Genomic DNA, 27561 nt, shown 5'->3' on the forward strand with positions numbered 1-27561 from the left:
GTGTCACTGTCATCAGCCTGGAGTATCGTCCCAGAGTTAGAGTTAGCAGCATTGTTAACACCACAGTGGCAGCGAGGCACCAAACACGACCATGCAAATCTCATCCCTCTGGTTCTCGATGATGGGAAAGACATGGCTCTTGTTTCTCGACAACATGAAGCATACCCCTGTAGTGTTGAACTACAGGAAGCATGATGTGTATGTGGTTAGCTCATTATCATTAGGCCTGTCAGCCCCTCCTGTGCTTATAGCTACTAATGTGATGAGACCACAGACACAGGCCTACATGAAATATTCTGAATTTTAACTAGGTCTGTAGGCCTGTGTAACTATACATCAGGATCATGGTAGCATCAATCACTGTTTGAATCCACAAGTAGCAACAACACAAGCCTAGTGGTTTCTGGTGACTACCTACGGCAGTGGTTTCTGGTGACTACCTACGGCAGTGGTTTCTGGTGACTACCTACGGCAGTGGTTCTGGGCACTACCTACGGCAGTGGTTTCTGGGAACTACCTACGGCAGTGGTTTCTGGGCACTACCTACGGCAGTGGTTTCTGGGCACTACCTACGGCAGTGGTTTCTGGGCACTGCCTACGGCAGTGGTTTCTGGGCACTGCCTACGGCAGTGGTTTCTGGGCACTGCCTACGGCAGTGGTTTCTGGGCACTGCCTACGGCAGTGGTTTCTGGGCACTGCCTACGGCAGTGGTTTCTGGGCACTGCCTACGGCAGTGGTTTCTGGGCACTGCCTACGGCAGTGGTTTCTGGGCACTGCCTACGGCAGTGGTTTCTGGTGACTGCCTACGGCAGTGGTTTCTGGTGACTGCCTACGGCAGTGGTTCTTTCTGGTGACTGCCTACGGCAGTGGTTTCTGGTGACTGCCTACGGCAGTGGTTTCTGGTGACTGCCTACGGCAGTGGTTTCTGGTGACTGCCTACGGCAGTGGTTTCTGGGCACTGCCTACGGCAGTGGTTTCTGGGCACTACCTACGTAGTCTGTTCAATTAGATCTCTGCCCTTCCTCGGGCTCGCTCCTCTCGGGCTCGCTCCTCTCTTTCCTCTCGGCTCTTTCGGCTCGGCTCTCTCGGCTCTCCTCCTCTCTCCCTCTTCTCTCGGCTCTCCTCCTCTCTCCCTCCTCTCTCTCGGCTCGGCTCTCCCTCCTCTCTCTCGGCTCTCCTCCTCTCTCCCTCCTCTCTCTCGGCTCGGCTCTCCTCCTCTCTCCCTCCTCTCTCTCGGCTCGGCTCTCCTCCTCTCGGCTCCCTCCTCTCTCTCGGCTCGGCTCTCCTCCTCTCGGCTCCCTCCTCTCTCTCGGCTCGGCTCCCTCCTCTCTCTCGGCTCGGCTCTCCTCCTCTCGGCTCCCTCTCTCTCGGCTCCCTCCTCTCTCTCGGCTCGCTCCTCTCTCTCGGCTCGCTCCTCTCTCTCGGCTCGCTCCTCTCTCTCGGCTCGCTCCTCTCTCTCGGCTCGCTCCTCTCTCCCGGCTCGGCTCCCTCTCTCTCGGCTCTCTCCTCTCGGCTCCCTCCTCTCTCTCCTCTCGGCTCCCTCCTCTCTCCTCTCGGCTCCCTCCTCTCTCCTCTTGGCTCCCTCCTCTCTCCTCTCGGCTCCCTCCTCTCTCACTGTGTGCTATAAATATCACCAGCAACAACAGTAATGTCATAGTGTTTATATATCGACCACACCTCGCGGTTTAGCCCCTCCCATGTGTGCACTATAAATACTTCTGGTGCCGTGACATCAGTCAATCCCAGGATAGTGAGTACTGGAGACTGATGGGGAGGAGAAGGTGACCATAGATGGACCATGAAGGCATAAAAGACATTGGTAAAATAGAAACTGTTTGGAACAGGACATCTACAGTAGACATTGTGGTAAAACAGGGAAACTGTTAGGAACAAGAAACATTGTGGTTTGAGTCGCCCCTCACCATTCCTTCACCATTTCCTCTAGCAGTCATACTTGGTCACCATGCCAACCATGCCCTTTTGGTAGGGTGAGGAGGGCAGGGTCCTTCGTAATGCTCTCTTCACCTCTTGATGGGATCTCCTTGAGGAAAGATTGATGTTGATAACCTTGTAGGCTCAGGCTAGTGAGGTCCTACATGGTCATGTGTTATTAAGATTCAGTGAGGGGGGTCGTCATGATTTAATGAGGAATGGTCACATGCTTGGTACAAAGTAAGTTATAGTCTAACCCCCTGCCAAACCAGCTGACTAATAAAAACCCACAATTCACCCTGTTGGGAAGGTCCCATGGGGTCATGTGTTATTAAGAGTCTGGGAGGGGGTGGTCATGATATCAGGATGGATGGTCACATGTTGGGCACAGGAAACCCAGATTACCCACCCCCTCAAACCAGCTGACCATAAGAAAACACACTAATAGGAAATGCGTCATCAATCATTAGTCTGTCAGATAGTTTCAAAGATATTACTAATAGGTTGCTACCCAGATGTTGAGCTCATCTGATCTGAATTCATCCAGCCAGTGTTGCTTGGTGTTGGGTCAGCAGCGGTGCCTCAAATAAACAGAGCCACAGCAAGCAGGCCCAGGGTGTGTCCCTCTCTGCTCTCTCTGCCCTCCCTGTCTCAGCCCTACTCCCCGGCTGCCCAGTGAAAGAGGGCATTCTCTCTAACCACTCACACACTCCCTGGGGCTGGTGCCCAAACCTGCTCTGGCTCACACAGTCAAGGGGAGGGAACACACGCATTCAGAGCGGAATGAACCAGATCGTCATATGTTTTTACTGTACAACCATGTTGATTCCAGTATATACAGACACTTGTACTGAACTCTGTATCCAAGTCCCTCTCAAACGCTCCGTCAAGTCACTTGCTGTTCTGATGACCTCACTTTTGGAATTCTTTCTGGACCATTCCCACTGTGACACGCAGCAGGCTGAGGCTTTCCTAGACCTGACCTGCTCTAGTGTCAAAACCAACCTTACTGCACATTTATAAGGCCCTGAATAGTATTGGCTAGATGTAAGAAACATGGTCATTTACATGTAACTGAGCTTTGGGCGTCATCAGAAAACCACTTCATGAAACGTGTCAGTTGAAAATCACCAAAAGGCACGGACAGACTGGTAGGATGGTTGAATGTCTGCCGGCTGAGAGTAGGTAGCACCCCTGAACAGAGGGCCGTCCGTAGTTTGCAAACCGATTCTACATGAGGAAAAGGGCTAAAAGGACGGTGGGTGTTCACTAACACACCGCAGCGACAGCAAGCGAATGAACACCATGTATTGTGCAGACCGACATTCAGTCTGGTGAGTTTTCTCTTTAAACCGGTGTTACTCTCTGACGGACGAAGCAGGCACGGGCCAGGGGTCTATTTATTCATTACTGCACACCGTAGCAACGGAAACCAACGTTTCTTATTGGACAAGTTCTGGTAATCCCTCTTGGTTTCGGTCTGTTTTCTTCCTTTTGATTTGTAGTGAATAGCCTACACCCCAGGAGTGTAGAAACACTGCTTTGTCAAACAAATGCTACTAAGCACTTTACTGCCCCACCAAACAATATAGCCTAGTGCCTTATTGAACAACACTTAGTCTGACACAGCAGTATTCATTCCTGCCACTCCTACTGGTTCAACAGTAATACTCTGGGCCTTTTCTCATATCAGTCCCCCTTGACCTGAATCAGTGTCAGTCAGGCAAGCCTTGGAACTCCCCTGTCCTGCCTCTCTCTACCTCCCTCTATACCTCCCCACCCTGGGCAGAGAGAGAGCTTAGGCTAGCCGGGGTGTGGAGATGACTGGCATTCTCAGTGGGAGGGTGATGTGCTGTCTGTCTGTCTGTGAACAGTGCTGCTGGCCTCTGGCTCTCTGCATTGTTCCCAGGAATGTAGGAAATGTCTGAACGGCAGCTGCTCGTGACTCCCCTCGGGAGTAGAGAATGTGGCGATGCCTGTTTTTCAGGCAGACAGGTGCACTCCTCATTACTGTCACTCACTCACTCACTCACCTACCTACCTGAGTTTACTGTAATCTGCCCCTCATGACATACTACAGTTAGTGGAATCATTATCTCTCTATTTTCACTTGACAACCACTAACATCTGTTTCTTTCCTTCTCCCTCCTCTTCTTCCTCCCCCTCTTCTCCACCTACATCCTCTTCACCTCACCCTCTCTTCTCCATCCTTCTCCTTGATTCCATCCTTCCATCCCTCTCTCTGACAGAGGGACCCAGACTACCTGAAGCTGTGGCTGGAGATCTTCATTGGCTCCTATGAGAGATGTCTAGACGTGGACTTTGAGAAGCCACCCTCCAGGTAAGCATAGCCCCAGAGGTGGGACCAAGTCACTATTATTGAAGTCACTAGCAAGTTACAAGGTCCAAGTCTCAAGTCAAGTCCCAAGTAGAACGGGTCGAATATCGAGTCAATCCAAGACATGCGTTCTAAGAGCAAGTCATGTCAAGTAAAAAACATAAAACCTCTTTTCAGGCAATGACTTGTTCAATTACAAATACTTATCTATTTATTGAGGCCATCATTATTTTATCTATAACACATTTTGATTATGCAATAATCCATTTTAACAATAAATTCCAAATGCATGCTTCATAGGTTGTTTAATTCCAAGCGATGTTGACATACCAAAGAGCAGTAGGTCTATGCTAGTAGTTGTTGCTTGATGCACCATTGCTGGTGAGCTTGTAAAGTAAACGGTTCATATTCTTGCTGTTTGTGCTGCAGCCGATCCTATAGCTGTACAGCAAATCAACAATCTGTTCTCTAGCTCATTGGTTTTCAAATCGCTGTGCAAATGTAGCCTGTCATTAGGGTCATAAACGGGGACGCATTTTCAAAACACAAGATACAGAAATAGACTATGTTTTGCACCTTCATTTTGAGCTGAAAGTCATTCATGTTGGTAGTCAATATCAACAAGGGATATCATGTCACATTTACACTTGTCTGGAGTCCAGAGCAAGCAGGATCATACGGCCTGCCTGTGTGCAGGAGGATCACACGGCCTGCCTGTGTGCAGCAGGATCATACGGCCTACCTGTGTGCAGCAGGATCACGCGGCCTGCCTGTGTGCAGCAGGATCACGCGGCCTGCCTGTGTGCAGCAGGATCACGCGGCCTACCTGTGTGCAGCAGGATCACGCGGCCTGCCTGTGTGCAGCAGGATCACGCGGCCTGCCTGTGTGCAGCAGGATCACGCGGCCTACCTGTGTGCAGCAGGATCACGCGGCCTGCCTGTGTGCAGCAGGATCACGCGGCCTACCTGTGTGCAGCAGGATCACGCGGCCTGCCTGTGTGCAGCAGGATCACGCGGCCTGCCTGTGTGCAGCAGGATCACTTGGCCTGCCTGTGTGCAGCAGGATCACGCGGCCTGCCTGTGTGCAGCAGGATCACGCGGCCTGCCTGTGTGCAGCAGGATCACGCGGCCTGCCTGTGTGCAGCAGGATCACGCGGCCTGCCTGTGTGCAGCAGGATCACGCGGCCTGCCTGTGTGCAGCAGGATCACGCGGCCTGCCTGTGTGCAGCAGGATCACGCGGCCTGCCTGGGTGCAGCAGGATCACGCGGCCTGCCTGGGTGCAGCAGGATCACGCGGCCTGCCTGGGAGACTGTGTCGGGCTGCGTGGAGAGTAATTCACGGAGACTCTGTGCCACAAAATGTGACAAAACGTTACAAAACCCGGTTATCAGTCTCAAGTCAGTCGAGTCCTAAGCTTCAAGTCAAGTCTCAAGTTATTTTATTTTCCGTCAAGTTGAGTCTCAAGTCATCAAATTTGTGACTCGAGTCCACACCTCTGCATGTGTCTGCGTTAAGTGTGCACAGTACACACCCAATCTCAGCCAAATCTAGCTGGGGCTACATGTACAGTATGTTTGATGCAAGTGAGCAGCATGACAGAAAAACTTAACCAGCTCTGGAATCTGTGTTGGTGTTCCTTAACCAGCTCTGGAATCTGTGTTGGTGTTCCATAACCAGCTCTGGAAACTGTGTTGGTGTTCCATAACCAGCTCTGGAATCTGTGTTGGTTTTCCATAACCAGCTCTGGAATCTGTGTTGGTGTTCCTTAACCAGCTCTGGAATCTGTGTTGGTGTTCCATAACCAGCTCTGGAATCTGTGTTGGTGTTCCATAACCAGCTCTGGAATCTGTGTTGGTGTTCCATAACCAGCTCTGGAATCTGTGTTGGTGTTCCATAACCAGCTCTGGAATCTGTGTTGGTGTTCCATAACCAGCTCTGGAATCTGTGTTGGTGTTCCTTAACCAGCTCTGGAATCTGTGTTGGTGTTCCATAACCAGCTCTGGAAACTGTGTTGGTGTTCCATAACCAGCTCTGGAATCTGTGTTGGTGTTCCTTAACCAGCTCTGGAATCTGTGTTGGTGTTCCTTAACCAGCTCTGGAATCTGTGTTGGTGTTCCTTAACCAGCTCTGGAATCTGTGTTGGTGTTCCTTAACCAGCTCTGGAATCTGTGTTGGTGTTCCTTAACCAGCTCTGGAATCTGTGTTGGTGTTCCATAACCAGCTCTGGAATCTGTGTTGGTGTTCCTTAACCAGCTCTGGAATCTGTGTTGGTGTTCCATAACCAGCTCTGGAATCTGTGTTGGTGTGAGGGTTCTGTGCATGTCTGTATGTATGCATCCATTGTTTGAGAGCGTTCAGGGAGAAGAAGCACATGCAGTATAGAGAGAGACAGAGGGAAAGAGCGAGTGAGAGGTGATGTGCTTCTCTGCTCTTCCAGCTGTGGTCTGGTCACATGACCAGTGAAATGCCCAGTCAGTCCTGTCAGATGACGGTTACGTAAGCCTGTGTGGTCTGTGTGTGTGGGACTGGAGAGAGTGAAGTGTGGAGCAAGGGGAAACAGATTACTTTCCATTACATCTGCCAGTACGGTCGTTTGTCGGTTCGTTGCTGTGCCTTTCTCTCTCCCTCCCCCTTCTCCCTTTCCCACTCTACTTCCCCCTCTCTCTCTCCCTCCCCCTTCTCCCTTTCCCACTCTACTTCCCCCTCTCCCTTTCCCACTCCACCTCCCCCCTCTGCCGCAGCTGTCCTGCTTTTTCCCAGCGATACGCTCTTACCCCGATTTGGGAATGCTCATCTGGGCTCTGCTTGGTCTGGTTGGAGGAAGAACCCATTCCTCTCTGATGACCTCTGTCTGCAGAGGGGGACAGAGACGGCTAGGTTCACTGGTAGCAGTACAGGGGATGGTTTCATGACATTAGTCTATCAGCAAATACTAGTCTAAAGGTTATCATGGTGTGTTGCTTAGGTATATGTGTGTGAATGTAGTGTAGATGTGTGTAACGTACCTGAAGGCCTTAGAAGTTTGGGTGGGTTTATTTGTGTGTGTGTGTGCGCTTGGTGCATCGGTACCGCTTGCCGTGCGGTAGCAGAGAGAACAGTCTATGACTAGGGTGGATGGAGTCTTTGACAACTTTTAGGGCCTTCCTCTGACACCGCCTGGTATAAATGTCCTGGATGGCAGGGCGTGTGTGTGCGGATGCGTGTGGCACGCAGCATGTTTTGGTGTTTCCCTTATTTCACCCCTTTCTCTCTCTCTCTCCCTCCTCCCCAGGTTGGAGGAGGTGCCTCCAGTGATGACCCTGCTGCCAGACAACATCCTGCAGGTGTTGCGGCACCAGCTGCTCCAGTGTGTCCAGAAGGCCTCGGACGGCCTGGAGCAGGAGCAGCAGAACCTGGCCCTCCTGCTGGTCAAGTTCCTCATCGTCATCTGCAGGTTGGTCTGTGGTGTGTCTGTAGGACCAGAAGCAGTAGTCTGGCCCCTCCACCTACCCAGGCCTGGTTGTACGGGTCCAGTAGTCTGGCCCCTCCACCTACCCAGGCCTGGTTGTACGGGTCCAGTAGTCTGGCCCCTCCACCTACCCAGGCCTGGTTGTACGGGTCCAGTAGTCTGGCCCCTCCACCTACCCAGGCCTGGTTGTACGGGTCCAGTAGTCTGGCCCCTCCACCTACCCAGGCCTGGTTGTACGGGTCCAGTAGTCTGGCCCCTCCACCTACCCAGGCCTGGTTGTACGGGTCCAGTAGTCTGGCCCCTCCACCTACCCAGGCCTGGTTGTACGGGTCCAGTAGTCTGGCCCCTCCACCTACCCAGGCCTGGTTGTACGGGTCCAGTAGTCTGGCCCCTCCACCTACCCAGGCCTGGTTGTACGGGTCCAGTAGTCTGGCCCCTCCACCTACCCAGGCCTGGTTGTACGGGTCCAGTAGTCTGGCCCCTCCACCTACCTAGGCCTGGTTGTACGGGTCCAGTCAGTCCATATTATGGAGGTTGAGTATGGGATTGGACCATGGAATTTGAATAATTTCTAATTCTGTGGGTTGGACCTCTTCTAGGTAATGTCTATTGATAGGAACCACTCTAGCCAAGGTTGACAGGTCTTAGTTCCCCTGGTTTTAAACGGTCTTCCAGCAGTAGGTAGGCGGTTCAGTAGGGCTCGCAACAAAGGTTTTTTCAACGGAAAGTGAAAACAAGTGAAAATGTCTCCCTGGCTGCTTCAGTCTGTAGTCTTCTATATGGTGCCGTCATGAACATGACCCTGAGGGATATGCAACAAAGCAGGATCAATGAGTTAGCCAGCTATCTTACCTTCATATTCTGAAATAACTTGTCATTTCTTTTAGAAAGAACCTTGAAATGGGCTTGGTCTAATTGCCTCAACAACCAAAAACACCCATTTTAGTTTCTGGTTCTTAATGAACCGGAAAATCAATAGCTATTTCTAATTGTCAAATGTAGCTGGCTACTCATTGGTCCAGCTTTGTAGTGATGGATGATGAGCTACTATAAAAAAATATAATACAGGCATGACTCTCTCTGTTGGAACCTGTCCCTACTATAACAGGCATGACTCTCTCTGTTGGAACCTGTCCCTACTATAACAGGCATGACTCTCTCTCTCTGTTGGAACCTGTCCCTACTATAACAGACATGACTCTCTCTCTCTGTTGGAACCTGTCCCTACTATAACAGGCATGACTCTCTCTGTTGGAACCTGTCCCTACTATAACAGACATGACTCTCTCTCTCTGTTGGAACCTGTCCCTACTATAACAGGCATGACTCTCTCTGTTGGAACCTGTCCCTACTATAACTTCTTATGGCTTGAATCCCGTTAGCGGGATCGGTATGACGACAGCCAGTGAAAGTGCACGGCGGCAAATTCAAAACAACGGTGAATGAGCACATGAATTTACAAAAATACTCATCATAAATGTTGATAAAATGTACAACAGTTATTGAAAGAATTATAGATACACTTCTCCTTAATGCAACCGCTGTGTCAGATTTTAAAATAGCTTTACGGCGAAAGCACATTTTTCAATATTCTGAGTACAGAGCTCAGCCATCAAAGCATGCTATACAGTTACCCGCCAAGTTCTGGAGTCAACTAAAATCAGAATTAGTATTATAAATCTTCCCTTACCTTTGCTGATCTTCGTCGGAATGCACTCCCAGGACTCCCACTTCCACAAGCAATGTTATTTTTGTTCGAAATACTCCATATTTATGTCCAAATACCTACGTTTTGTTCGCGCGTTCAGATCACTATCCAAAGGCATAACGCGTGAGCGTAAAACCAGAGACAAAAAGTCAAATAGTTCCATTACCGTTCGTAGAAACATGTCAAACGATGTTTACAATCAATCCTTAGGGTCTTTTTAACATAAAACTTCCATAATATTCCAACCGGACAATAGCGTATTCATTACAGAAGAAAAAGGAGCGGCGCGCAAGCGTACCCGCGCAGTAAACAACTCACTGCTCCCAGGCAGTCCACTGAATGACTGAGCTCCTGTTCTCTGCCCAGTAACAGACGGATGAAACAAGTTTCTAAAGGCTGTTGACAGCCAATGGAAGCCTTAGGAACCTGTCCCTACTATAACAGACATGACTCTCTCTCTCTGTTGGAACTTGTCCCTACTATAACAGGCATGACTCTCTCTCTGTTGGAACCTGTCCCTACTATAACAGGCATGACTCTCTCTCTGTTGGAACCTGTCCCTACTATAACAGGCATGACTCTCTCTCTCTGTTGGAACCTGTCCCTACTATAACAGACATGACTCTCTCTCTCTGTTGGAACCTGTCCCTACTATAACAGGCATGACTCTCTCTCTCTGTTGGAACCTGTCCCTACTATAACAGGCATGACTCTCTCTCTCTCTGTTGGAACCTGTCCCTACTATAACAGACATGACTCTCTCTCTCTGTTGGAACCTGTCCCTACTATAACAGACATGACTCTCTCTCTCTGTTGGAACCTGTCCCTACTATAACAGACATGACTCTCTCTCATGACTCTGTCTCTCTCTCTGTGTCTATGTGTAGGAACCTGTCACTACTATAACAGGCTATGACTTTCTCTCTGCAGGAACCTGTCCAATGTGGAGGAGATTGGCACCTGCTCCTACATCAACCATGTCATCACCATGACAACGCTCTACATCCAGCAGGTATGATTTCTCTCCCTCCTTATCCACCCTCTTCTCCCTCCTTATCCACCCTCTTCTCCCTCCTTATCCACCCTCTTCTCCCCCCTTATCCACCCTCTTCTCCCCCCTTATCCACCCTCTTCTCCCCCCTTATCCACCCTCTTCTCCCCCCGCTTCTCCCTCCTTATCCACCGTCTTCTCCCTCCTTATCCACCCTCTTCTCCCTCCTTATCCACCCTCTTCTCCCTCCTTATCCACCCTCTTCTCCCCCCTTATCCACCCTCTTCTCCCCCCTTATCCACCCCCTTATCCACCCCCTTATCCACCCTCTTCTCCACCCTCTTCTCCCTCCTTATCCACCCTCTTCTCCCTCCTTATCCACCCTCTTCTCCCTCCTTATCCACCCTCTTCTCCCTCCTTATCCACCCTCTTCTCCCTCCTTATCCACCCTCTTCTCCCTCCCTCTTCTCCCTCCTTATCCACCCTCTTCTCCCCCCTTATCCACCCTCTTCTCCCTCCTTATCCACCCTCTTCTCCCTCCTTATCCACCCTCTTCTCCCTCCTTATCCACCCTCTTCTCCCTCCTTATCCACCCTCTTCTCCCCCCCCTTATCCACCCTCTTCTCCCCCCTTATCCACCCTCTTCTCCCCCCTTATCCACCCTCTTCTCCCCCCTTATCCACCCTCTTCTCCCCCCTTATCCACCCTCTTCTCCCCCGATCATCGCTTTCCTGACTCTGTTGCCTTTTGAAAACAAGTTTCAAAACCGACCTGCACAAAAATAAAGTATTTTTACCCTGTCACAATGATTAGTTATAGAGATGTGTCTGCATTCGTGCTAGTCTGTTTCAAAACAGATTTGAACAAAATTATTTTTAGGAAGCAACAATGATTAAGTAGGTACATTCCTGTGAGATTACACATTCCTGTCTGTCTTCTAGCCTCACCATGCTCTCTCCTACAGCTGAAGAGTAAGACCAAGGAGAAGGAGATGGTGGACCAGACTCAGGCCGAGGAGTTTGTCCGCCACTCTCTGGCCTTCTGCGAGAGCCTGTACGACCCCTACCGGAACTGGAGACATCGCACCTGCGGGTACACTAAGTTACTAACTCTAGCAGAGTTCATTTATTATCCTTTATTTATTATCCTTTATTTAACCAGGGAAGTCACAATGAGTGACATTTATTTGTCAAGAAAGCCCTGGAGCAGATAGTGAACAATGTTTCCTTCCCCAAACATCTCCTGATGTGACCCCAACCATTCCACTTAGTCCATCTATTTCATCTTTTCCAGTACCTGATTGACCTTAACTTATCATAGATCCTGTGACCTTAACTTATCATAGATCATGTGACCTTAACTTATCATAGATCCTGTGACCTTAACTTATCATAGATCCTGTGACCTTAACTTATCATAGATCCTGTGACCTTAACTTATCATAGATCCTGTGACCTTAACTTATCATAGATCCTGTGACCTTAACTTACCATAGATCGTGTGATTGACCTTCTCAGCGTATCATGGATCATGAGCTTGATCTTATCATAGATGGTGAGGTGGACCTTGTTAACTGTTGATAGATCATGTGATTGGTTGAGCCAGGTGTGTTAGTACAGGACTAGACCTAATAATAGATGGAACTGTAATAGATCCACAGTAAGGGGAGAATGGCTCATAATAATGGCTGGAATGGAGTGAATGGAACATGCGTTTCATACCATTCCATGAACTCCATTCCAGACATTATTATGAGACATTCTCCCATCAGCGGCCTCCACTGATACACAATAAGTGGAAGGGCTCTGGGTACTGGAGGAGCAGGGTCAAGCATGCATTAAGCACCGGGGCTCTAGTGGGTACTGAAGCACTAGATACAACGCTCTTAGGATCTATCATCATTAAATCAAATGTATTTGTCACATACACATGGTTAGCAGGTGTTAATGCAAGTGTAGCGAAATGCTTGTGCTTCTAGTTCCGACCATGCAGTAATATCTGACAAGTAATATAACCTAACAATTTCACAACAACTACCTTATACACACAAGTGTAAAGGAATGAATACGAATATGTACATACAAATGTATAAATGTTATTAATATATAAATGAGTGTACTTATTCCGCCATGGTCAATTATTGTTACACTTTTGAAAACACTACAATCGTAATGTGCTGGCTTGGATGTTGTTGTTTTTTCACAGTACAGCTCGGCTTGGTTTAGCTAATTATTATAAAAGTGTTTTTTCCAAAGTGCCAAAACATTTCACAAATCAATCCAAGTAGTGTTGGTTCTAATCCTGTGCTAAACCCTCCCAGCAGGGTTCCTGCTCACATACACACATACAGACTGTGGACAGGGGGTCTTTTTCTGACACCATGTGTTTTGCGTTTGCCTGTTGCCTCCAGGGACCAGCGGAGTACAGTGGAGAAGAGCAGACAGAAATACAAAGCAGCTCCTCTCACTGTGGAGTTTGTCCCCTTCTTCTACCGTGAGTTTGATTTTCTTTTTCAAAACATTTTCTCCTTAATGAACACAACCCAGTTATCCTCTCTAGTGGGGTCATTCAGTGGGGGAAATTCAGTGTGGTCATTGACAGTAGTGAATGAGGAAGCCATGTTCTACTCAATGAAAAGCAGCAACTCTCTAGAGAAAACAGATCACACTTCCCTGCTTTCCTCTCCCAGTTAAGGAACAGCCTCCCCTCAGAGCTCCACTCTCTTTCCTCTCCCAGTTTAGGAACAGCCTCCCCAAAGAGCTCCACTCTCTTTCCTCTCCCAGCTTAGGAACAGGCTCCCCTCAGAGCTCCACTCTCTTTCCTCTCCCAGTTTAGGAACAGCCTCCCCTCAGAGCTCCACTCTCTTTCCTCTCCCAGCTTAGGAACAGCCTCCCCTCAGAGCTCCACTCTCTTTCCTCTCCCAGCTTAGGAACAGCCTCCCCTCAGAGCTCCACTCTCTTTCCTCTCCCAGCTTAGGAACAGCCTCCCCTCAGAGCTCCACTCTCTTTCCTCTCCCAGCTTAGGAACAGCCTCCCCTCAGAGCTCCACTCTCTTTCCTCTCCCAGCTTAGGAACAGCCTCCCCTCAGAGCTCCACTCTCTTTCCTCTCCCAGTTTAGGAACAGCCTCCCCTCAGAGCTCCACTCTCTTTCCTCTCCCAGCTTAGGAACAGCCTCCCCTCAGAGCTCCACTCTCTTTCCTCTCCCAGCTTAGGAACAGCCTCCCCTCAGAGCTCCACTCTCTTTCCTCTCCCAGCTTAGGAACAGCCTCCCCTCAGAGCTCCACTCTCTTTCCTCTCCCAGCTTAGGAACAGCCCTCCCCTCAGAGCTCCACTCTCTTTCCTCTCCCAGCTTAGGAACAGCCTCCCCTCAGAGCTCCACTCTCTTTCCTCTCCCAGCTTAGGAACAGCCCTCCCCTCAGAGCTCCACTCTCTTTCCTTCCTCACTCTATTCTTCCTCATACCTCTGACTCTTTCCGTCCTCTCTCTCTATCCCAGATGAATCCAGTCTTTGTGTCCTCTCCTCAGTCTGTTTGCCAGGCTGTCTAGATCAGCCTGATAGTGAACGGTGGCTGTTTGGGCCTCTGGCGACAGCGGCCATCTTGGAACAAACAGCCTCTCTTTGTGTCTGTGGTTCTGTCAACACCACAGAGAGAACTCTTCAGCTCCAGCCAGTCGCCTCAAGCCCACTCCAGCAACCTGCCACAGTGTGCGCACACGCGTGTGTGTTAGCGCATGCCCGTGTGTGTGTCAAGTGTGGGAGGCTCTGAGAGGATATGACTGGTACAGTAGAGGGAGTGAGGAATAGTGTGTGAAAGAAATGGGGACGAGGTGTGTGGAGGACGAGGTGTGTGGAGGACGAGGTGTGTGGAGAACCATCTGTCTTGTCTGGGATCATTGGTTCTGGCCTAGCCTTATCCCTCTGAGATTGATTTGCTTCTGTCTGGGGTTGGCCTGTAGAGGGAACGGTGCTGACCTGGGAGGCCATGCTGCTGTAGCTCCTCACTGGGATGTGTTGACAGATAAGTTAATGTATGACTGAACAGACTGGCCCCAAGGGAACATGATAGAGACTGTGTGTCTGTGGGCATGTGTGCGTGTGTGTGCATGTCATGGTGTGTGTGATGCGTGTGTGACTGTGTGCATGTGAGTGAATGAATGTACTGTTTGTATGAGCGAGACAGGCAGCCATTCAAGAGGCCGTTCTCTCAGCACCAGACCAGACTGCTACAGGCAGCCATTCAAGAGGCCGTTCTCTCAGCACCAGACCAGACTGCTACAGGCAGCCATTCAAGAGGCCGTTCTCTCAGCACCAGACCAGACTGCTACAGGCAGCCATTCAAGAGGCCGTTCTCTCAGCACCAGACCAGACTGCTACAGGCAGCCATTCAAGAGGCCGTTCTCTCAGCACCAGACCAGACTGCTACAGGCAGCCATTCAAGAGGCCGTTCTCTCAGCACCAGACCAGACTGCTACAGGCAGCCATTCAAGAGGCCATTCTCTCAGCACCAGACCAGACTGCTACAGGCAGCCATTCAAGAGGCCGTTCTCTCAGCACCAGACCAGACTGCTACAGGCAGCCATTCAAGAGGCCATTCTCTCAGCACCAGACCAGACTGCTACAGGCAGCCATTCAAGAGGCCGTTCTCTCAGCACCAGACCAGACTGCTACAGGCAGCCATTCAAGAGGCCGTTCTCTCAGCACCAGACCAGACTGCTACAGGCAGCCATTCAAGAGGCCGTTCTCTCAGCACCAGACCAGACTGCTACAGGCAGCCATTCAAGAGGCCGTTCTCTCAGCACCAGACCAGACTGCTACAGGCAGCCATTCAAGAGGCCGTTCTCTCAGCACCAGACCAGACTGCTACAGGCAGCCATTCAAGAGGCCATTCTCTCAGCACCAGACCAGACTGCTACAGGCAGCCATTCAAGAGGCCGTTCTCTCAGCACCAGACCAGACTGCTACAGGCAGCCATTCAAGAGGCCATTCTCTCAGCACCAGACCAGACTGACCTCATGTTGTGGGTGTTATATTTGCATAGTTAACAAAACACCCACAGTGTTCCATGTCCACTGACTGTGTGTTTCAGAGTGCTTCCAGGAGAGTGAACACCTTAAGGACAGTCTGAAATGCTGTCTGTTACACCTGTTTGGAGCCATCGTGGCAGGGGGACAGGTGAGAATCAAGATGCACTCTTTTCACCCTACACTATCCCAGCATATAAAGTCATGTGACCCTACACTGTCCCCGCATATAAAGTCATGTGACCCTACACTGTCCCCGCATATAAAGTCATGTGACCCTACACTGTCCCCGCATATAAAGTCATGTGACCCTACACTGTCCCCGCATATAAAGTCATGTGACCCTACACTATCCCCGCATATAAAGTCATGTGACCCTACACTATCCCCGCATATAAAGTCATGTGACCCTACACTATCCCCGCATATAAAGTCATGTGACCCTACACTATCCCAGCATATAAAGTCATGTGACCCTACACTATCCCAGCATATAAAGTCATGTGACCCTACACTATCCCCGCATATAAAGTCATGTGACCCTACACTATCCCCGCATATAAAGTCATGTGACCCTACACTGTCCCCGCATATAAAGTCATGTGACCCTACACTATCCCCGCATATAAAGTCATGTGACCCTACACTGTCCCCGCATATAAAGTCATGTGACCCTACACTATCCCCGCATATAAAGTCATGTGACCCTACACTATCCCCGCATATAAAGTCATGTGACCCTACACTATCCCCGCATATAAAGTCATGTGACCCTACACTGTCCCAGCATATAAAGTCATGTGACCCTACACTGTCCCAGCATATAAAGTCATGTGACCCTACACTGTCCCCGCATATAAAGTCATGTGACCCTACACTGTCCCCGCATATAAAGTCATGTGACCCTACACTGTCCCCGCATATAAAGTCATGTGACCCTACACTGTCCCCGCATATAAAGTCATGTGACCCTACACTGTCCCCGCATATAAAGTCATGTGACCCTACACTGTCCCCGCATATAAAGTCATGTGACCCTACACTGTCCCCCGCATATAAAGTCATGTGACCCTACACTGTCCCCCGCATATAAAGTCATGTGACCCTACACTGTCCCCGCATATAAAGTCATGTGACCCTACACTGTCCCCGCATATAAAGTCATGTGACCCTACACTGTCCCCGCATATAAAGTCATGTGACCCTACACTGTCCCCGCATATAAAGTCATGTGACCCTACACTGTCCCCGCATATAAAGTCATGTGACCCTACACTGTCCCCGCATATAAAGTCATGTGACCCTACACTGTCCCCGCATATAAAGTCATGTGACCCTACACTGTCCCCGCATATAAAGTCATGTGACCCTACACTGTCCCCGCATATAAAGTCATGTTTGCCACATGAGAACAACAGAAGGCTTTATTTTTTTATTTCACCTTTATTTAGCCAGTTGTCATTTACAACTGCTACCTGGCCAAGATAAAGCAAAGCAGTGTGACAAAAACAACAACACAGAGTTACACATAAACAAACGTACAATCAATAACGCAATAGAAAAATCTATGTACAGTGTGTGCAAATGTAGGGAGGTAAGGCAATAAATAGGCCCTAGAGGCTAAATAATTACAATTTAGCATTAACACTGGAGTGATAGATGTGCAGATAATGATGTGCAAGTAGAGATACTGGGGTGCAAGAGGTTAAGTAATAATATGGGAATGAGCTAGTTGGGTGTGCTATTTACAGATTGGCTGTGTACAGGTACAGTGGAGGTAAGCTGCTCTGACAGCTGATGCTTAAAGTTAGTTAGGGAGATACGTCTCCAGCTTCAGTGATTTTTGCAATTCATTCCAGTCATTGGCAGCAGAGAACCGGAAGGAAAGGCGGCCAAAGGAAGTGTTGGCTTTGAGCATGACCGGTGAAATATACCTGCTGGAGCGTGTGCTACGAGTGGGTGTTGCTATGGTGACCAGTGAGCTAAGGTGGGGCTTTACCTAGCAGCGGCTTATAGATGACCTGGAGCCAGTGGGTTTGGCGACAAATATGTAGTGAAGGCCAGCCAACGATTGCATACAGGTCGCAGTGGTGGGTAGTATATGGGGCTTTGGTGACAAAACGGATGGCACTGTCATAGACTACATCCAGTTTGCTGAGTAGAGTGTTGGAGGCTATTTTGTAAATGTCATCACCGAAGTCAAGGATTGGTAGGATAGTCAGTTTTATGAGGGTATGTTTGGCAGCGTGAGTGAAGGAGGCTTTGTTGTGAAATAGGAAGCCGATACTAAATGTAATTTTGGATTGGAGATGCTTGATGTGAGTCTGGAAGGAGAGTTTACAGTCTAACCAGACACCTAGGTATTTATACAGTGCGTTCAGAACGTGTTCAGACCCCTAGACTTTTTCCACATTTTGTTACGTTACAGCCTTATTCTAAAATGTATTAAATACAACAATATCCTCATCAATCTAGTCAATTCCCCATAATGACAAAGTGAAAACGTTTTTTTAAAGAAATGTTTACATTTATTAAAAATAAAAACAAATACATCATTTACATAACTATTCAGAACCTTTGCAATGAGACTCGAGATTGAGCTCAGGTGCATCCTGTTTCCATTGATCATCCTTGAGATGTTTCTATAACTTGATTGGAGTCCACCTGTGGTAAATTCAATTGATTGGACATGATTTGGAAAGGCACACACCTGTCTATATAAAGTCCCACAGTTGACAGTGCAAGTCAGAGCAAAAACCAAGCCATGAGGTTGAAGCAATTGTTCGTAGAGCTCCGAGACAGGATTGTGTCGAGGCACAGATCTGGGGAAGGGTACCAAAACATTTCTGCAGCATTGAAAGTCCCAAAGAACACAGTGGCCTCCATCATTCTTAAATGGAAGAAGTTTGGGACCACCAGCATCCCAGAGTCCCCTCTTCACTGTTGATGTTGAGACTGGTGTTTTGCGGGTACTATTTAATGAAGCTGCCAGTTGAGGACTTGTGAGGCATCTGTTTCTCAAACTAGACACTCTAATGTACTTGTCCTCTTGCTCAGTTGTGCACCGGGGCCTCCCACTCTTTCTATTCTGGTTAGAGCCAGTTTGCGCTGTTCTGTGAAGGGAGTAGTACACGCCGTTGTACGAGATCTTCAGTTTCTTGGCAATTTCTTGCATGGAATAGCCTCTCAGAACAAGAATAGACTGACGAGTTTCAGAAGAAAGTCCTTTGTTTCTGGCAATTTTGAGCCTGTAATCGAACCCACAAATGCTGATGCTCCAGATACTCAACTAGTCTAACGGCCAGTTTTATTGCTTCTTTAATCAGGACAACAGTTTTCAGCTGTGCTAACATAATTGCAAAAGGGTTTTCTAATGATCAATTAGCCTTTTTAAAATAATAAACGTGGATTAGCTAACACAAAGTGCCATTGGAACATAGGAGTGATGGTTGCTGATAATGGGCCTCTGTACGCCTATGTAGATATTCCATTAAAAATCAGCCTTTTCCAGCTACAATAGTCCTTTACAACATTAACAATGTCTACACTGTATTTCTGATCAATTTGATGTTATTTTAATGGATAGAAAATGTGCTTTTCTTTCAATAACAAGGATATTTCTATGTGACCCCAAACTTTTGAACGGTAGTGTATGTGAGAGTGGATTCTCAGACCTCACTAGCATGAAACTAAATACAGGCACAGACTGTGTGTGGAAAATTATTTATGACTGAGACTCTCCAATACAACATTGCAGAGTTATGTGCATCCTTTCAAGCACACCCTTCTCATTAACCTGTGGTGAGTTATTCACATTTTTTTATGAACAAATAAGGATTTATATGTAAGATGGCTAAATAAAAAGCCAAATTATTGATGATGATTATTATTATTATTTATGCCCTGGTCCTATAAGAGCTCTTTGTCACTTCCCACGAGCCGGGTTGTGTAACGTAAAAAACAGTAATTGAGAGTGCGCTGACCCTGGTGCTAGAGGGGGTACGCAGCTGGAGGTTGAATGTTTGAAGGGGTACGAGACTATAAAAAGTTTGGGAACCACTGCCCCAGAACATTTGAGGCTGTAATCGCTGCCTAAGGTGCTTCAACAAAGTACTGAGTGAAGGGTCTGAATACTTACATAAATGTGATAATGCTGTTTTTTATTTGTAGTAAATTTGCGAACATTTCTTAACCTGTTTTTACTTTGTCATTATGGGGTTTTGTGTGTAGATTGATGAGGGGGGGAAAAAACGATTTTAATCTATTTTAGAATTAGGCTGTAACGTAACAATGTGGAAATACTGAATACTTCCCGAATGCACTGTAGTGCACGCAATGGTCCTCATTTACCCTTTAAACTGTAGCAGGACATTTGCTTGTGAATGATTTCTGAAGCATGTAGAGGCCTTATAAAGCGTTTATGAAGGCTTCCTCCCTCCACAGCGTAATGCTCTACTAGCCATCTCCCCAGCCACCATGGAGGTTCTGCTGCGTGTGCTGGGGGACTATGAGGGGGGAGACATGGACAGGGAGGACTGGGACAGTGAGGCTCCAGACCGGAAGTCCCTGCTCACCCTGGGCTGTCTGAGGGAGGTGGTCCACTCCCTCCTGGCCAGCAGCTCAGACCAACGCCAGGTCACTAGAATTATATATTTTTTTAACATGGATTTGTTTTCTTTTCCCAGCTCAATAAATTGCGGTTAACAATAGCTTAGGAACTTTCACAAATCATAGTTTAAAAAAGCTAATCATTCATGATAGTAATAGAATACAATTTCATATTAATGTAAACAGGTCAGTGCTTTTAGAGTGCCCAGGGGTGAGAAGTAGTGTGTGTGTGTGTGTGTATACTGCTATACAAACATGTCATAAAGCATGTTTTACATTATTCATTATTAACGTTGGTTTCTGCATGTGACTGACGAGGCTTCTTCTTTCCAAACTGAGACCTTGAAACTGAGATACTCTTTTTGGTTCCCAGAACAATGTTCTGGGAGTACTGCCAATTGGTCTGAGGAGGAGGTCACAGTCACCAGCACAAGCCAAGATAAAGTTAGAGTCGATGCTATCTCTTCAGACAACGTCACTTTTACTCACACTATATAGGGAAGAGGGTGTTGTTCTGACAAGAATCGGATGGTTGACTTTATAGTGTTTTTCATCTTCAGATTTTTTTTATAATGTGTATGTTATTGATTTCAATTGGCTGAATCGATTTGATAATGTACCTTATTTGAAATGTAATAAAATAACATTCCTTCATTCATACAGGTGGAGATCGGCTCGGTGCTGGAGAACTACTTCAAACTGCTCAACTCTGATCCGGCGGCAGCGGCCGTGCAGCAAGGGGTCAAAGGTCATAAGGTGCTGGGCCGCCACTGGGAGAGCCGCTTCGTAGCGCTGCAGGTGCACATGCTAGGTGAGTGACCGAACCCGGATTGTCATGTACGCCACAAAGCTGCAATACCCCACTGAGCTAAAGTCTATGCATTAGCTCAGGAAGCTAACGCAAGTCTTCAGGTCTCAGACAAGGTTTCTCTTTATACCAGTGTGGTTTACTGAACTACTTACATTACCACTAGCACCTAGTATAGGTTGAGTGTTGACCACTGTCACCTGACTTTTGATTTCCATGATTACTGAAGCACTTAGAGAGAGGCCTTTATAAAGAGTTTATGAAGGCTCTCGCTCTCTCTCTCTCATCCTCTCTTTCCCCTTATCGCTCTCATATCCCATTCCCCTTTTTTTCTTCTCCTGTGTCTGACCTCCAGACACTATCAGGGATATGTTCCTGTGTTCGGACCGTCCCGTCCTGCAGGCCATCTTCCTCAACAGCAACTGCTTCGAGCACCTGACACGCCTACTACAGAACAGCAAGGTATGGTCTCGCTCAGCCCTGGCACAAAGCATGTTGAACATGAGGATTGGGGGGGGGTCTTAGCCTACTGTTTACTGTGTGTGTTTTTCCTCAGCGTATCGAGGTAACTCTGTCTAGGAAGCATAGTGTTACCTTACACTGTGTGTGTGAGCCTTTCTATTCAGGCTCACTGTGCATGTTATGACTTTACCTCCCCACTTAGTGCTGGAGCACTTAGGTAGCACAAACCCCCCCACCCAGCCCCTCTGTGAGTCACAACCTTTACCTTCTGACTCCCATCCACCACTCTTTTCTCCCCCCCCCCACCACCACCACGTCCTGTTGTTGGTTCAACTCTGCAGCTGGTTAATGCTAGGTGCACAACAGCAGAGAAGGACCAGAAAGATTTCACCAACAGGTTACTGACAGTGACAGGAGAGAGTGACACCCAGGTATACTGCCACCCTGTCAACCTGTCACTCACGCCACCACCGTCACTCATGCTATCATCACCGCCATCCCCGTCAAGATGGCCACTCCATGACAAGACGTACATCTGTGCTGCCCTGTAGTCAGAAACAATCAATCAATCAGTCAATCAATCAATAAATTAAGCTGTCTATCAAGCAGTCATTCAATAAATTAAGCAGTCATTCAATAAATTAAGCAGTTAATCAATCAATCAAGCAGTTAATCAATCAATCAAGCAGTTAATCAATCAATTAAACTGTCAATCTGTCATTCAATCAATCAAGCAGTCTATCAATCTGTCAATCAATCAAGCAGTCTTTACAGTAACATTTGTCTGAAAGTACTTCAAAGTAACTTTTACAGAAAGTAGCCCGATCTCCAAAAGGCAAACAACAGCACCTGCAGTGTGGTCAAACCGTCTCCCCAGTTCAGTTATTCACCTGGCCTCCCCTGCACTCACAAACACTCGCTGGTACCCTTTAATGTAGTTTTGCAGTGTTCTCTTGACATGCAGTGGTCTGTAGTGTGCTTTAGTCACAAAGACTCACCTGTAGTGAATCATCTGTAGGCAGACACTCACCTGTTGGTCTGGTTATCATGCGGCAAGGTGATTTCACACACACTACAAAGTATTCCTTTGTAGTCAGGCAGAGTTTAGCACCTGTAATCCGATACTCCGACTCTGTGTAATGGCCACCCATGGTTACCTGGTTACCTAGCAACCTGACCACAGTCAGACCTATGCTGTCTCCTCTCCTATAGGTCATGTGTGGAATTAATGAATGAAGATGAAAAATACTTTATTCATCCATTTTCCTTACAGTCCACAGAAATGTCTTGTTTTATTACCCAACCCGAGAGAGACACACACACACACACAATGAAAGAGTGTTGGGCCAGTAACCGAAAGGTTGGTGGTTCGAATACTCGACCTGTGAAGGGGAAAGATCTGTCTGTGTCCTTGAGGAACGAACTTAACCCTAATTTGCTCCAGGGGCGCTATGGCTTGTTAACTCAGCAAAAAGAAAACGTCATCTCACTGTCAACTGCGTTTATTTTCAGCAAACTTAACATTTGTAAATATTTGTATGAACATAAGATTCAACAACTGAGACATAAACTGAACAAGTTCCACAGACGTGACTAACAGATGGAATAATGTGTCCCTGAACAAAGGGGGGGGTCAAAAATAACAGTCAGTATCTACAGTGCATCTCCTCATGGACAGCACCAGATTTGCCAGTTCTTGCTGTGAGATGTTACCCCACTCTTCCACCAAGACACCTGCAAGTTCCCAGGCATTTCTGGAGGGAATGGCCCTAGCCCTCACCCTCCGATCCAACAGGTCCCAGATGTGCTCAATGGGATTGAGATCAGGGCTCTTCACTGGCCATGGCAGAACACTGACATTCCTGTCTTGCAGGAAATCACGCACAGAATGAGCAGTATGGCTGGTGGCATTGTCATGCTGGAGGGTCATGTCAGGATGAGCCTGCAGGAAGGGTACCACATGAGGGAGGAGGATGTCTTCACTGTAACACACAGCGCTGAGATTGCCTGCAATGACAACAAGCTCAGTCCGATGATGCTGTGACACACTGCCCCAGACCATGACGGACCCTCCCCCTCCAAATTGATCCGCTCCAGAGTACAGGCCTCTGTGTAACGCTCATTCCTTCGACGATAAATGCGAATCCGACCATCAGCCCTGGTGAGACATAACCGTGACTCGTCAGTGAAGAGCACTTTTTGCCACTCCTGTCAGGTCCAGCGACGATGGGTTTGTGCCCATAGGCGACGTTGTTGCTGGCGATGTCTGGTGACGACCTGCCTTACAACAGGCCGACAAGCCCTCAGTCCAGCCTCTCTCAGCCTATTGCGGACAGTCTGAGCACTGATGGAGGGATTGTGCGTTCCTGGTGTAACTCGGGCAGTTGTTGTTGCCATCCTGTACCTGTCCCGCAGGTGTGATGTTCGGATGTACCGATCCTGTGCAGGTGTTGTTACACGTGGTCTGCCACTGCGAGGACGATCAGCTGTCCGTCCTGTCTCCCTGTAGCGCTGTCTTAGGCGTCTCACAGTACGGACATTGCAATTTATTGCCCTGGCCACGTCTGAAGTCCTCATGCCTCCTTGCAGCATGCCTAAGGCACATTCACGCAGATGAGCAGGGACCCTGAGCATCTTTCTTTTGGTGTTTTTCAGAGTCAGTAGAAAGGCGTCTTTAGTGTCCTAACTGTGACCTTAATTTCCTACCGTCTGTAAGCTGTTAGTGTCTTAACGACCGTTCCACAGGTCCATGTTCATTCATTGAACAAGCATGGGAAACCGTGTTTAAACCCTTTACAATGAAGATCTGTGAAGTTATTTGGATTTTACGAATTATCTTTGAAAGACAAGGTCCAGAAAAAGGCACATTTCTTTTTTTTGCAGAGTTTGTGAAACATCAAATAACTGTCAGTGCATGCATTAAAACCACCATTAGAGTAGACTGTTGGTTTACAGGGCAAAGCTACAGTACAATGAGAAGAACTAATCAGCTAGTTGTCTTGTCGTGGAGTGGTCTCTTGTTGCTACCCATCATTCATTCATTTTCCTTTTCCTCATGTCATTCTTCTACCCTCTTCTGTTTCCTGCCTTATGTCATCTTCCCCTCCCTCCCTCCCTGTTGGGTTTCTCTGCTGGTGTCATGTGGGTTTCCAATCACCTCACCTGTCTTGTGTGACCATGGCTAGTGTCTTGATGGACGTCCATGGCCGTGGTGGTCTGAACATCTGTTTGAGATATATATTTCTGTGGGTTTTATTTTCTGTTTATTTTCATTCACCACGGACAGACCCTCTCCAGCCGGTCCGAGACGACACACTGAATGTTTTACACTCCGTTAAAGGGAGAGAAAAGAGCGATTTGGAGAAGGGCAGAGCTGGACAGAGGATGTGTATGTGAGGCTACTTTGAGCCAGTGTGTCTGCTGACAGGAGGAAGCGTTGCTCCTCCGTGTGTGTTGGTGTTCCTCTGTGTGAAGGAGAGAGGAATATATATTCTTAAAATACAGTGTTTTGGTGAGCCCTCAGAGCTTCCTGCTCCAGAGAGTACTATGATATTAGTCAGACAATGACTCTTGACAGGAAATGTCCATTTTTCCTGGTGTTGTCTGGAGCAGAAAGGCCTGACGTGTCTGTTTACTCTTTATATCAAGGGCAGTAAGAGCAATGAGCACTTACACTGCAGCTTCTGTCCACGAATAATCAGATCCTAAACCTCTGCAGTGATCACACACACACACACACACACACACACACACACACACACACACACACACACCAACAGCCTCCTTTTATTCCTGCGAGTGGAGTGAGGTATCATTTAAGCATGATGTCAATGTTATGTTCGGAGAATGACGATCATTTAAATTATGATTTGATTAGTCATAAAAACCCTAATCATTCATTTTGTTTGCATGAAGGCAGGGATAAAAAGGGGCGAGTTTCACTCACGTACAATACTGCACACACCCCCCTGAGAGGTTAAGGAAATGGGGATTGGCTCAGGAGAAAGATTGACAGGTCTGATATGTCTTAGGTGTTTCAAGGGCGACTGGACTCTCTCGCCGTGGCAACCATCAAAGCCCTGACGACGGTGATGCACAAGTCACCTGCTGCAAAGGTGAACTACACACACACACACACACACACACACAACCCAACATATCCATATATAGACTGATCCACAAACAGTATTGCTAACAGTTTAGTCCCGCCCCTACAGGAGGTGTTCAAGGAGCGGATTGGCTACACTCACCTGTTTGAGGTTCTGGTCTCCCTGGGCCAGCCCTCCAGACACCTGCTGAAGGAACTGATGAATATGGTGAGAGATTCCCTCTGTCACCGGAGTTCTTCTGTTCTTGTCATATTAAAGTCCAACCTATTTCCCCATAGTAGACTACTTTTGACAGGATTTTACATTGACTTTAAATGCCGCTGTAACACAAGGCCTATTGCTTTTTTAGTTTAAGGCCTAAAACCAAAATGCTCTAACAAGCCTTCTACTATCTATACACTGATTATGGGCATATTGTCTTCTGGCTCATAGTCACAGGAGCATCACTCTACATAGAGAATAGGGTTGCATTTGGGACATAAAACCCCCTGTATATCTGTGCACTTACCCGCTGTGTGTCGTGTCTGCCCACTCTCTCTCCCTCTCTCCTTCCCCGCCCTCCCCTCCCTCTCTCTCTCAGGCTGTGGAGGGTGAACACAGCTCGGTGGGTATCCTGGGCATCAGTAACGTGGAGCCCCTGCTCCTCCTCATCCAGTGGCTCCCAGAGATGGACTCTGCTGAGCTGCAGGTGTTCACTGCCGACTGGCTCCGCCGCCTCTGCTGCATCAACCGACAGACTCGCGCCACCTGCGTCAACGCCGCCATGGCCGTGCGGCTCCTCGCCACCCTCGGGCACCACGCTCGCCTGCACCGGGCGTGCGCGGAAAGCCTTGTCGGTTTGCTAGGGTCGCTGGGGAGCCAGTCGCTGAGCGGTGGTGAGCTCCTCCAGTTACTCAGGCTTCTGAGGCCGCTGGAGCCCGGGCAGGCTCACCCGTACGTGGGCCCGGTGTTGAGGGCGGTCCTGGGCATGGTGCGGAAGCAGGGTCTGGAGAGCGCCATGCAGTACTTTGATCTGTCACCCAGCATGGCTGGCATCGCCGTGCCAATGGTGATGCGCTGGCCGGGCCCCGCCTTCAGCTTCCTGGCCTGGCTCTCATTGGACCAGGACCAGCAGGGACTGCCCGGCAAGGGGGACAAGAGGAAGCAACTGTACAGGTGAGAGAGACGGAGGGTGAGAGAGACGGAGGGTGAGAGAGACGGAGGGTGAGAGAGACGGAGGGTGAGAGAGACGGAGGGTGAGAGAGACGGAGGGTTGAGTGATCTAGGGAGAGGGATGGATGGATGGAGGTGGATGAGGTAGAATTGGTGGTCGAGGGAGGGAGGGAGGGAGGGTCGAAGGGGGTGAGGGAGGGTTGGGCTAGGGAGAGGGACGGAAAGAGGGATGGGGAGAGACAGGAGGATGGGGAGAGACAGGTTAAGAGTGTGTAATGTGCTCTGTTGTCTGTTCCTCTGTAGTTTTTTCACCCCGGGAGGAACGGGCTTGGAGGCCTTCATCAGTTCAGCAGGGGTACTGGTGGTTGCCGTGTGCACCAAGAAGGAGTACATGACAGTGATGCTACCAGACTACTCTTTCTGTGACTCACTCTGGGTGAGTGACATCATCACTTTTCTGTAGGCTTGTCTGTGTCATCGAATTAAATATAGACCACTAGAATGGATATATCTCTATGGTCTGTATGGCTGGCTGCCGACAGGGTGAGTTGTGGGAGATTGAGTCCTGTGTGTGTTCTGCCCACAGCACAGTATTGGTGTAGTCCATGTACCGGGGAAGAGGCCGTTTGGACAGAGTCTAGTTTACATCTATGTAGATGGACAGCAGAAACTGTCAGCACCACTCAAGTACCCAACCATGACAGAGGTGAGAGTTACCATGAATTACATTGTGTGTGCGCGTGTTGTTTATATACATTTGTGTGTATGTTTTTGCCCGTGAACTCATATTCAGTTCCCTGACTGTGTTTCTGCCCCCTCAGCCTTTCACCTCCTGCTGCATCGGCTCAGCAGGCCATCGGACCACCACGCCACCCCCCTCCCAAATCTCAGACCCCCCCTTGTCCGGGGCGCCCCCTTCCGCCCGCTCCTCCCTGGGGGGCATCCTGTCGACCCAGGGCTGGGGGGCCTCCTGGGGGGAAAGC

General features: G+C 48.6%; 1 protein-coding gene across 1 annotated transcript in view; it reads left to right on the forward strand.

Moving 5' to 3' along the window:
• LOC106573958 (neurobeachin-like 1) overlaps positions 1-27561 on the forward strand; it is a 61847-nt gene that overhangs the window by 3478 nt on the left and 30808 nt on the right. The window contains 15 exon segments of the mRNA XM_045699384.1: positions 4182-4273; positions 7543-7704; positions 10358-10439; positions 11383-11510; positions 12829-12911; positions 15505-15590; positions 19883-20074; positions 20711-20858; positions 21211-21317; positions 25349-25432; positions 25535-25633; positions 26007-26581; positions 26882-27014; positions 27165-27284; positions 27400-27561. Coding sequence (XP_045555340.1) covers positions 4182-4273; positions 7543-7704; positions 10358-10439; positions 11383-11510; positions 12829-12911; positions 15505-15590; positions 19883-20074; positions 20711-20858; positions 21211-21317; positions 25349-25432; positions 25535-25633; positions 26007-26581; positions 26882-27014; positions 27165-27284; positions 27400-27561 — 2253 coding nt within the window.

This window comes from Salmo salar, chromosome ssa17 (assembly GCF_905237065.1).
Source record: "Salmo salar chromosome ssa17, Ssal_v3.1, whole genome shotgun sequence".
Lineage (NCBI taxonomy): Eukaryota > Metazoa > Chordata > Actinopteri > Salmoniformes > Salmonidae > Salmo > Salmo salar.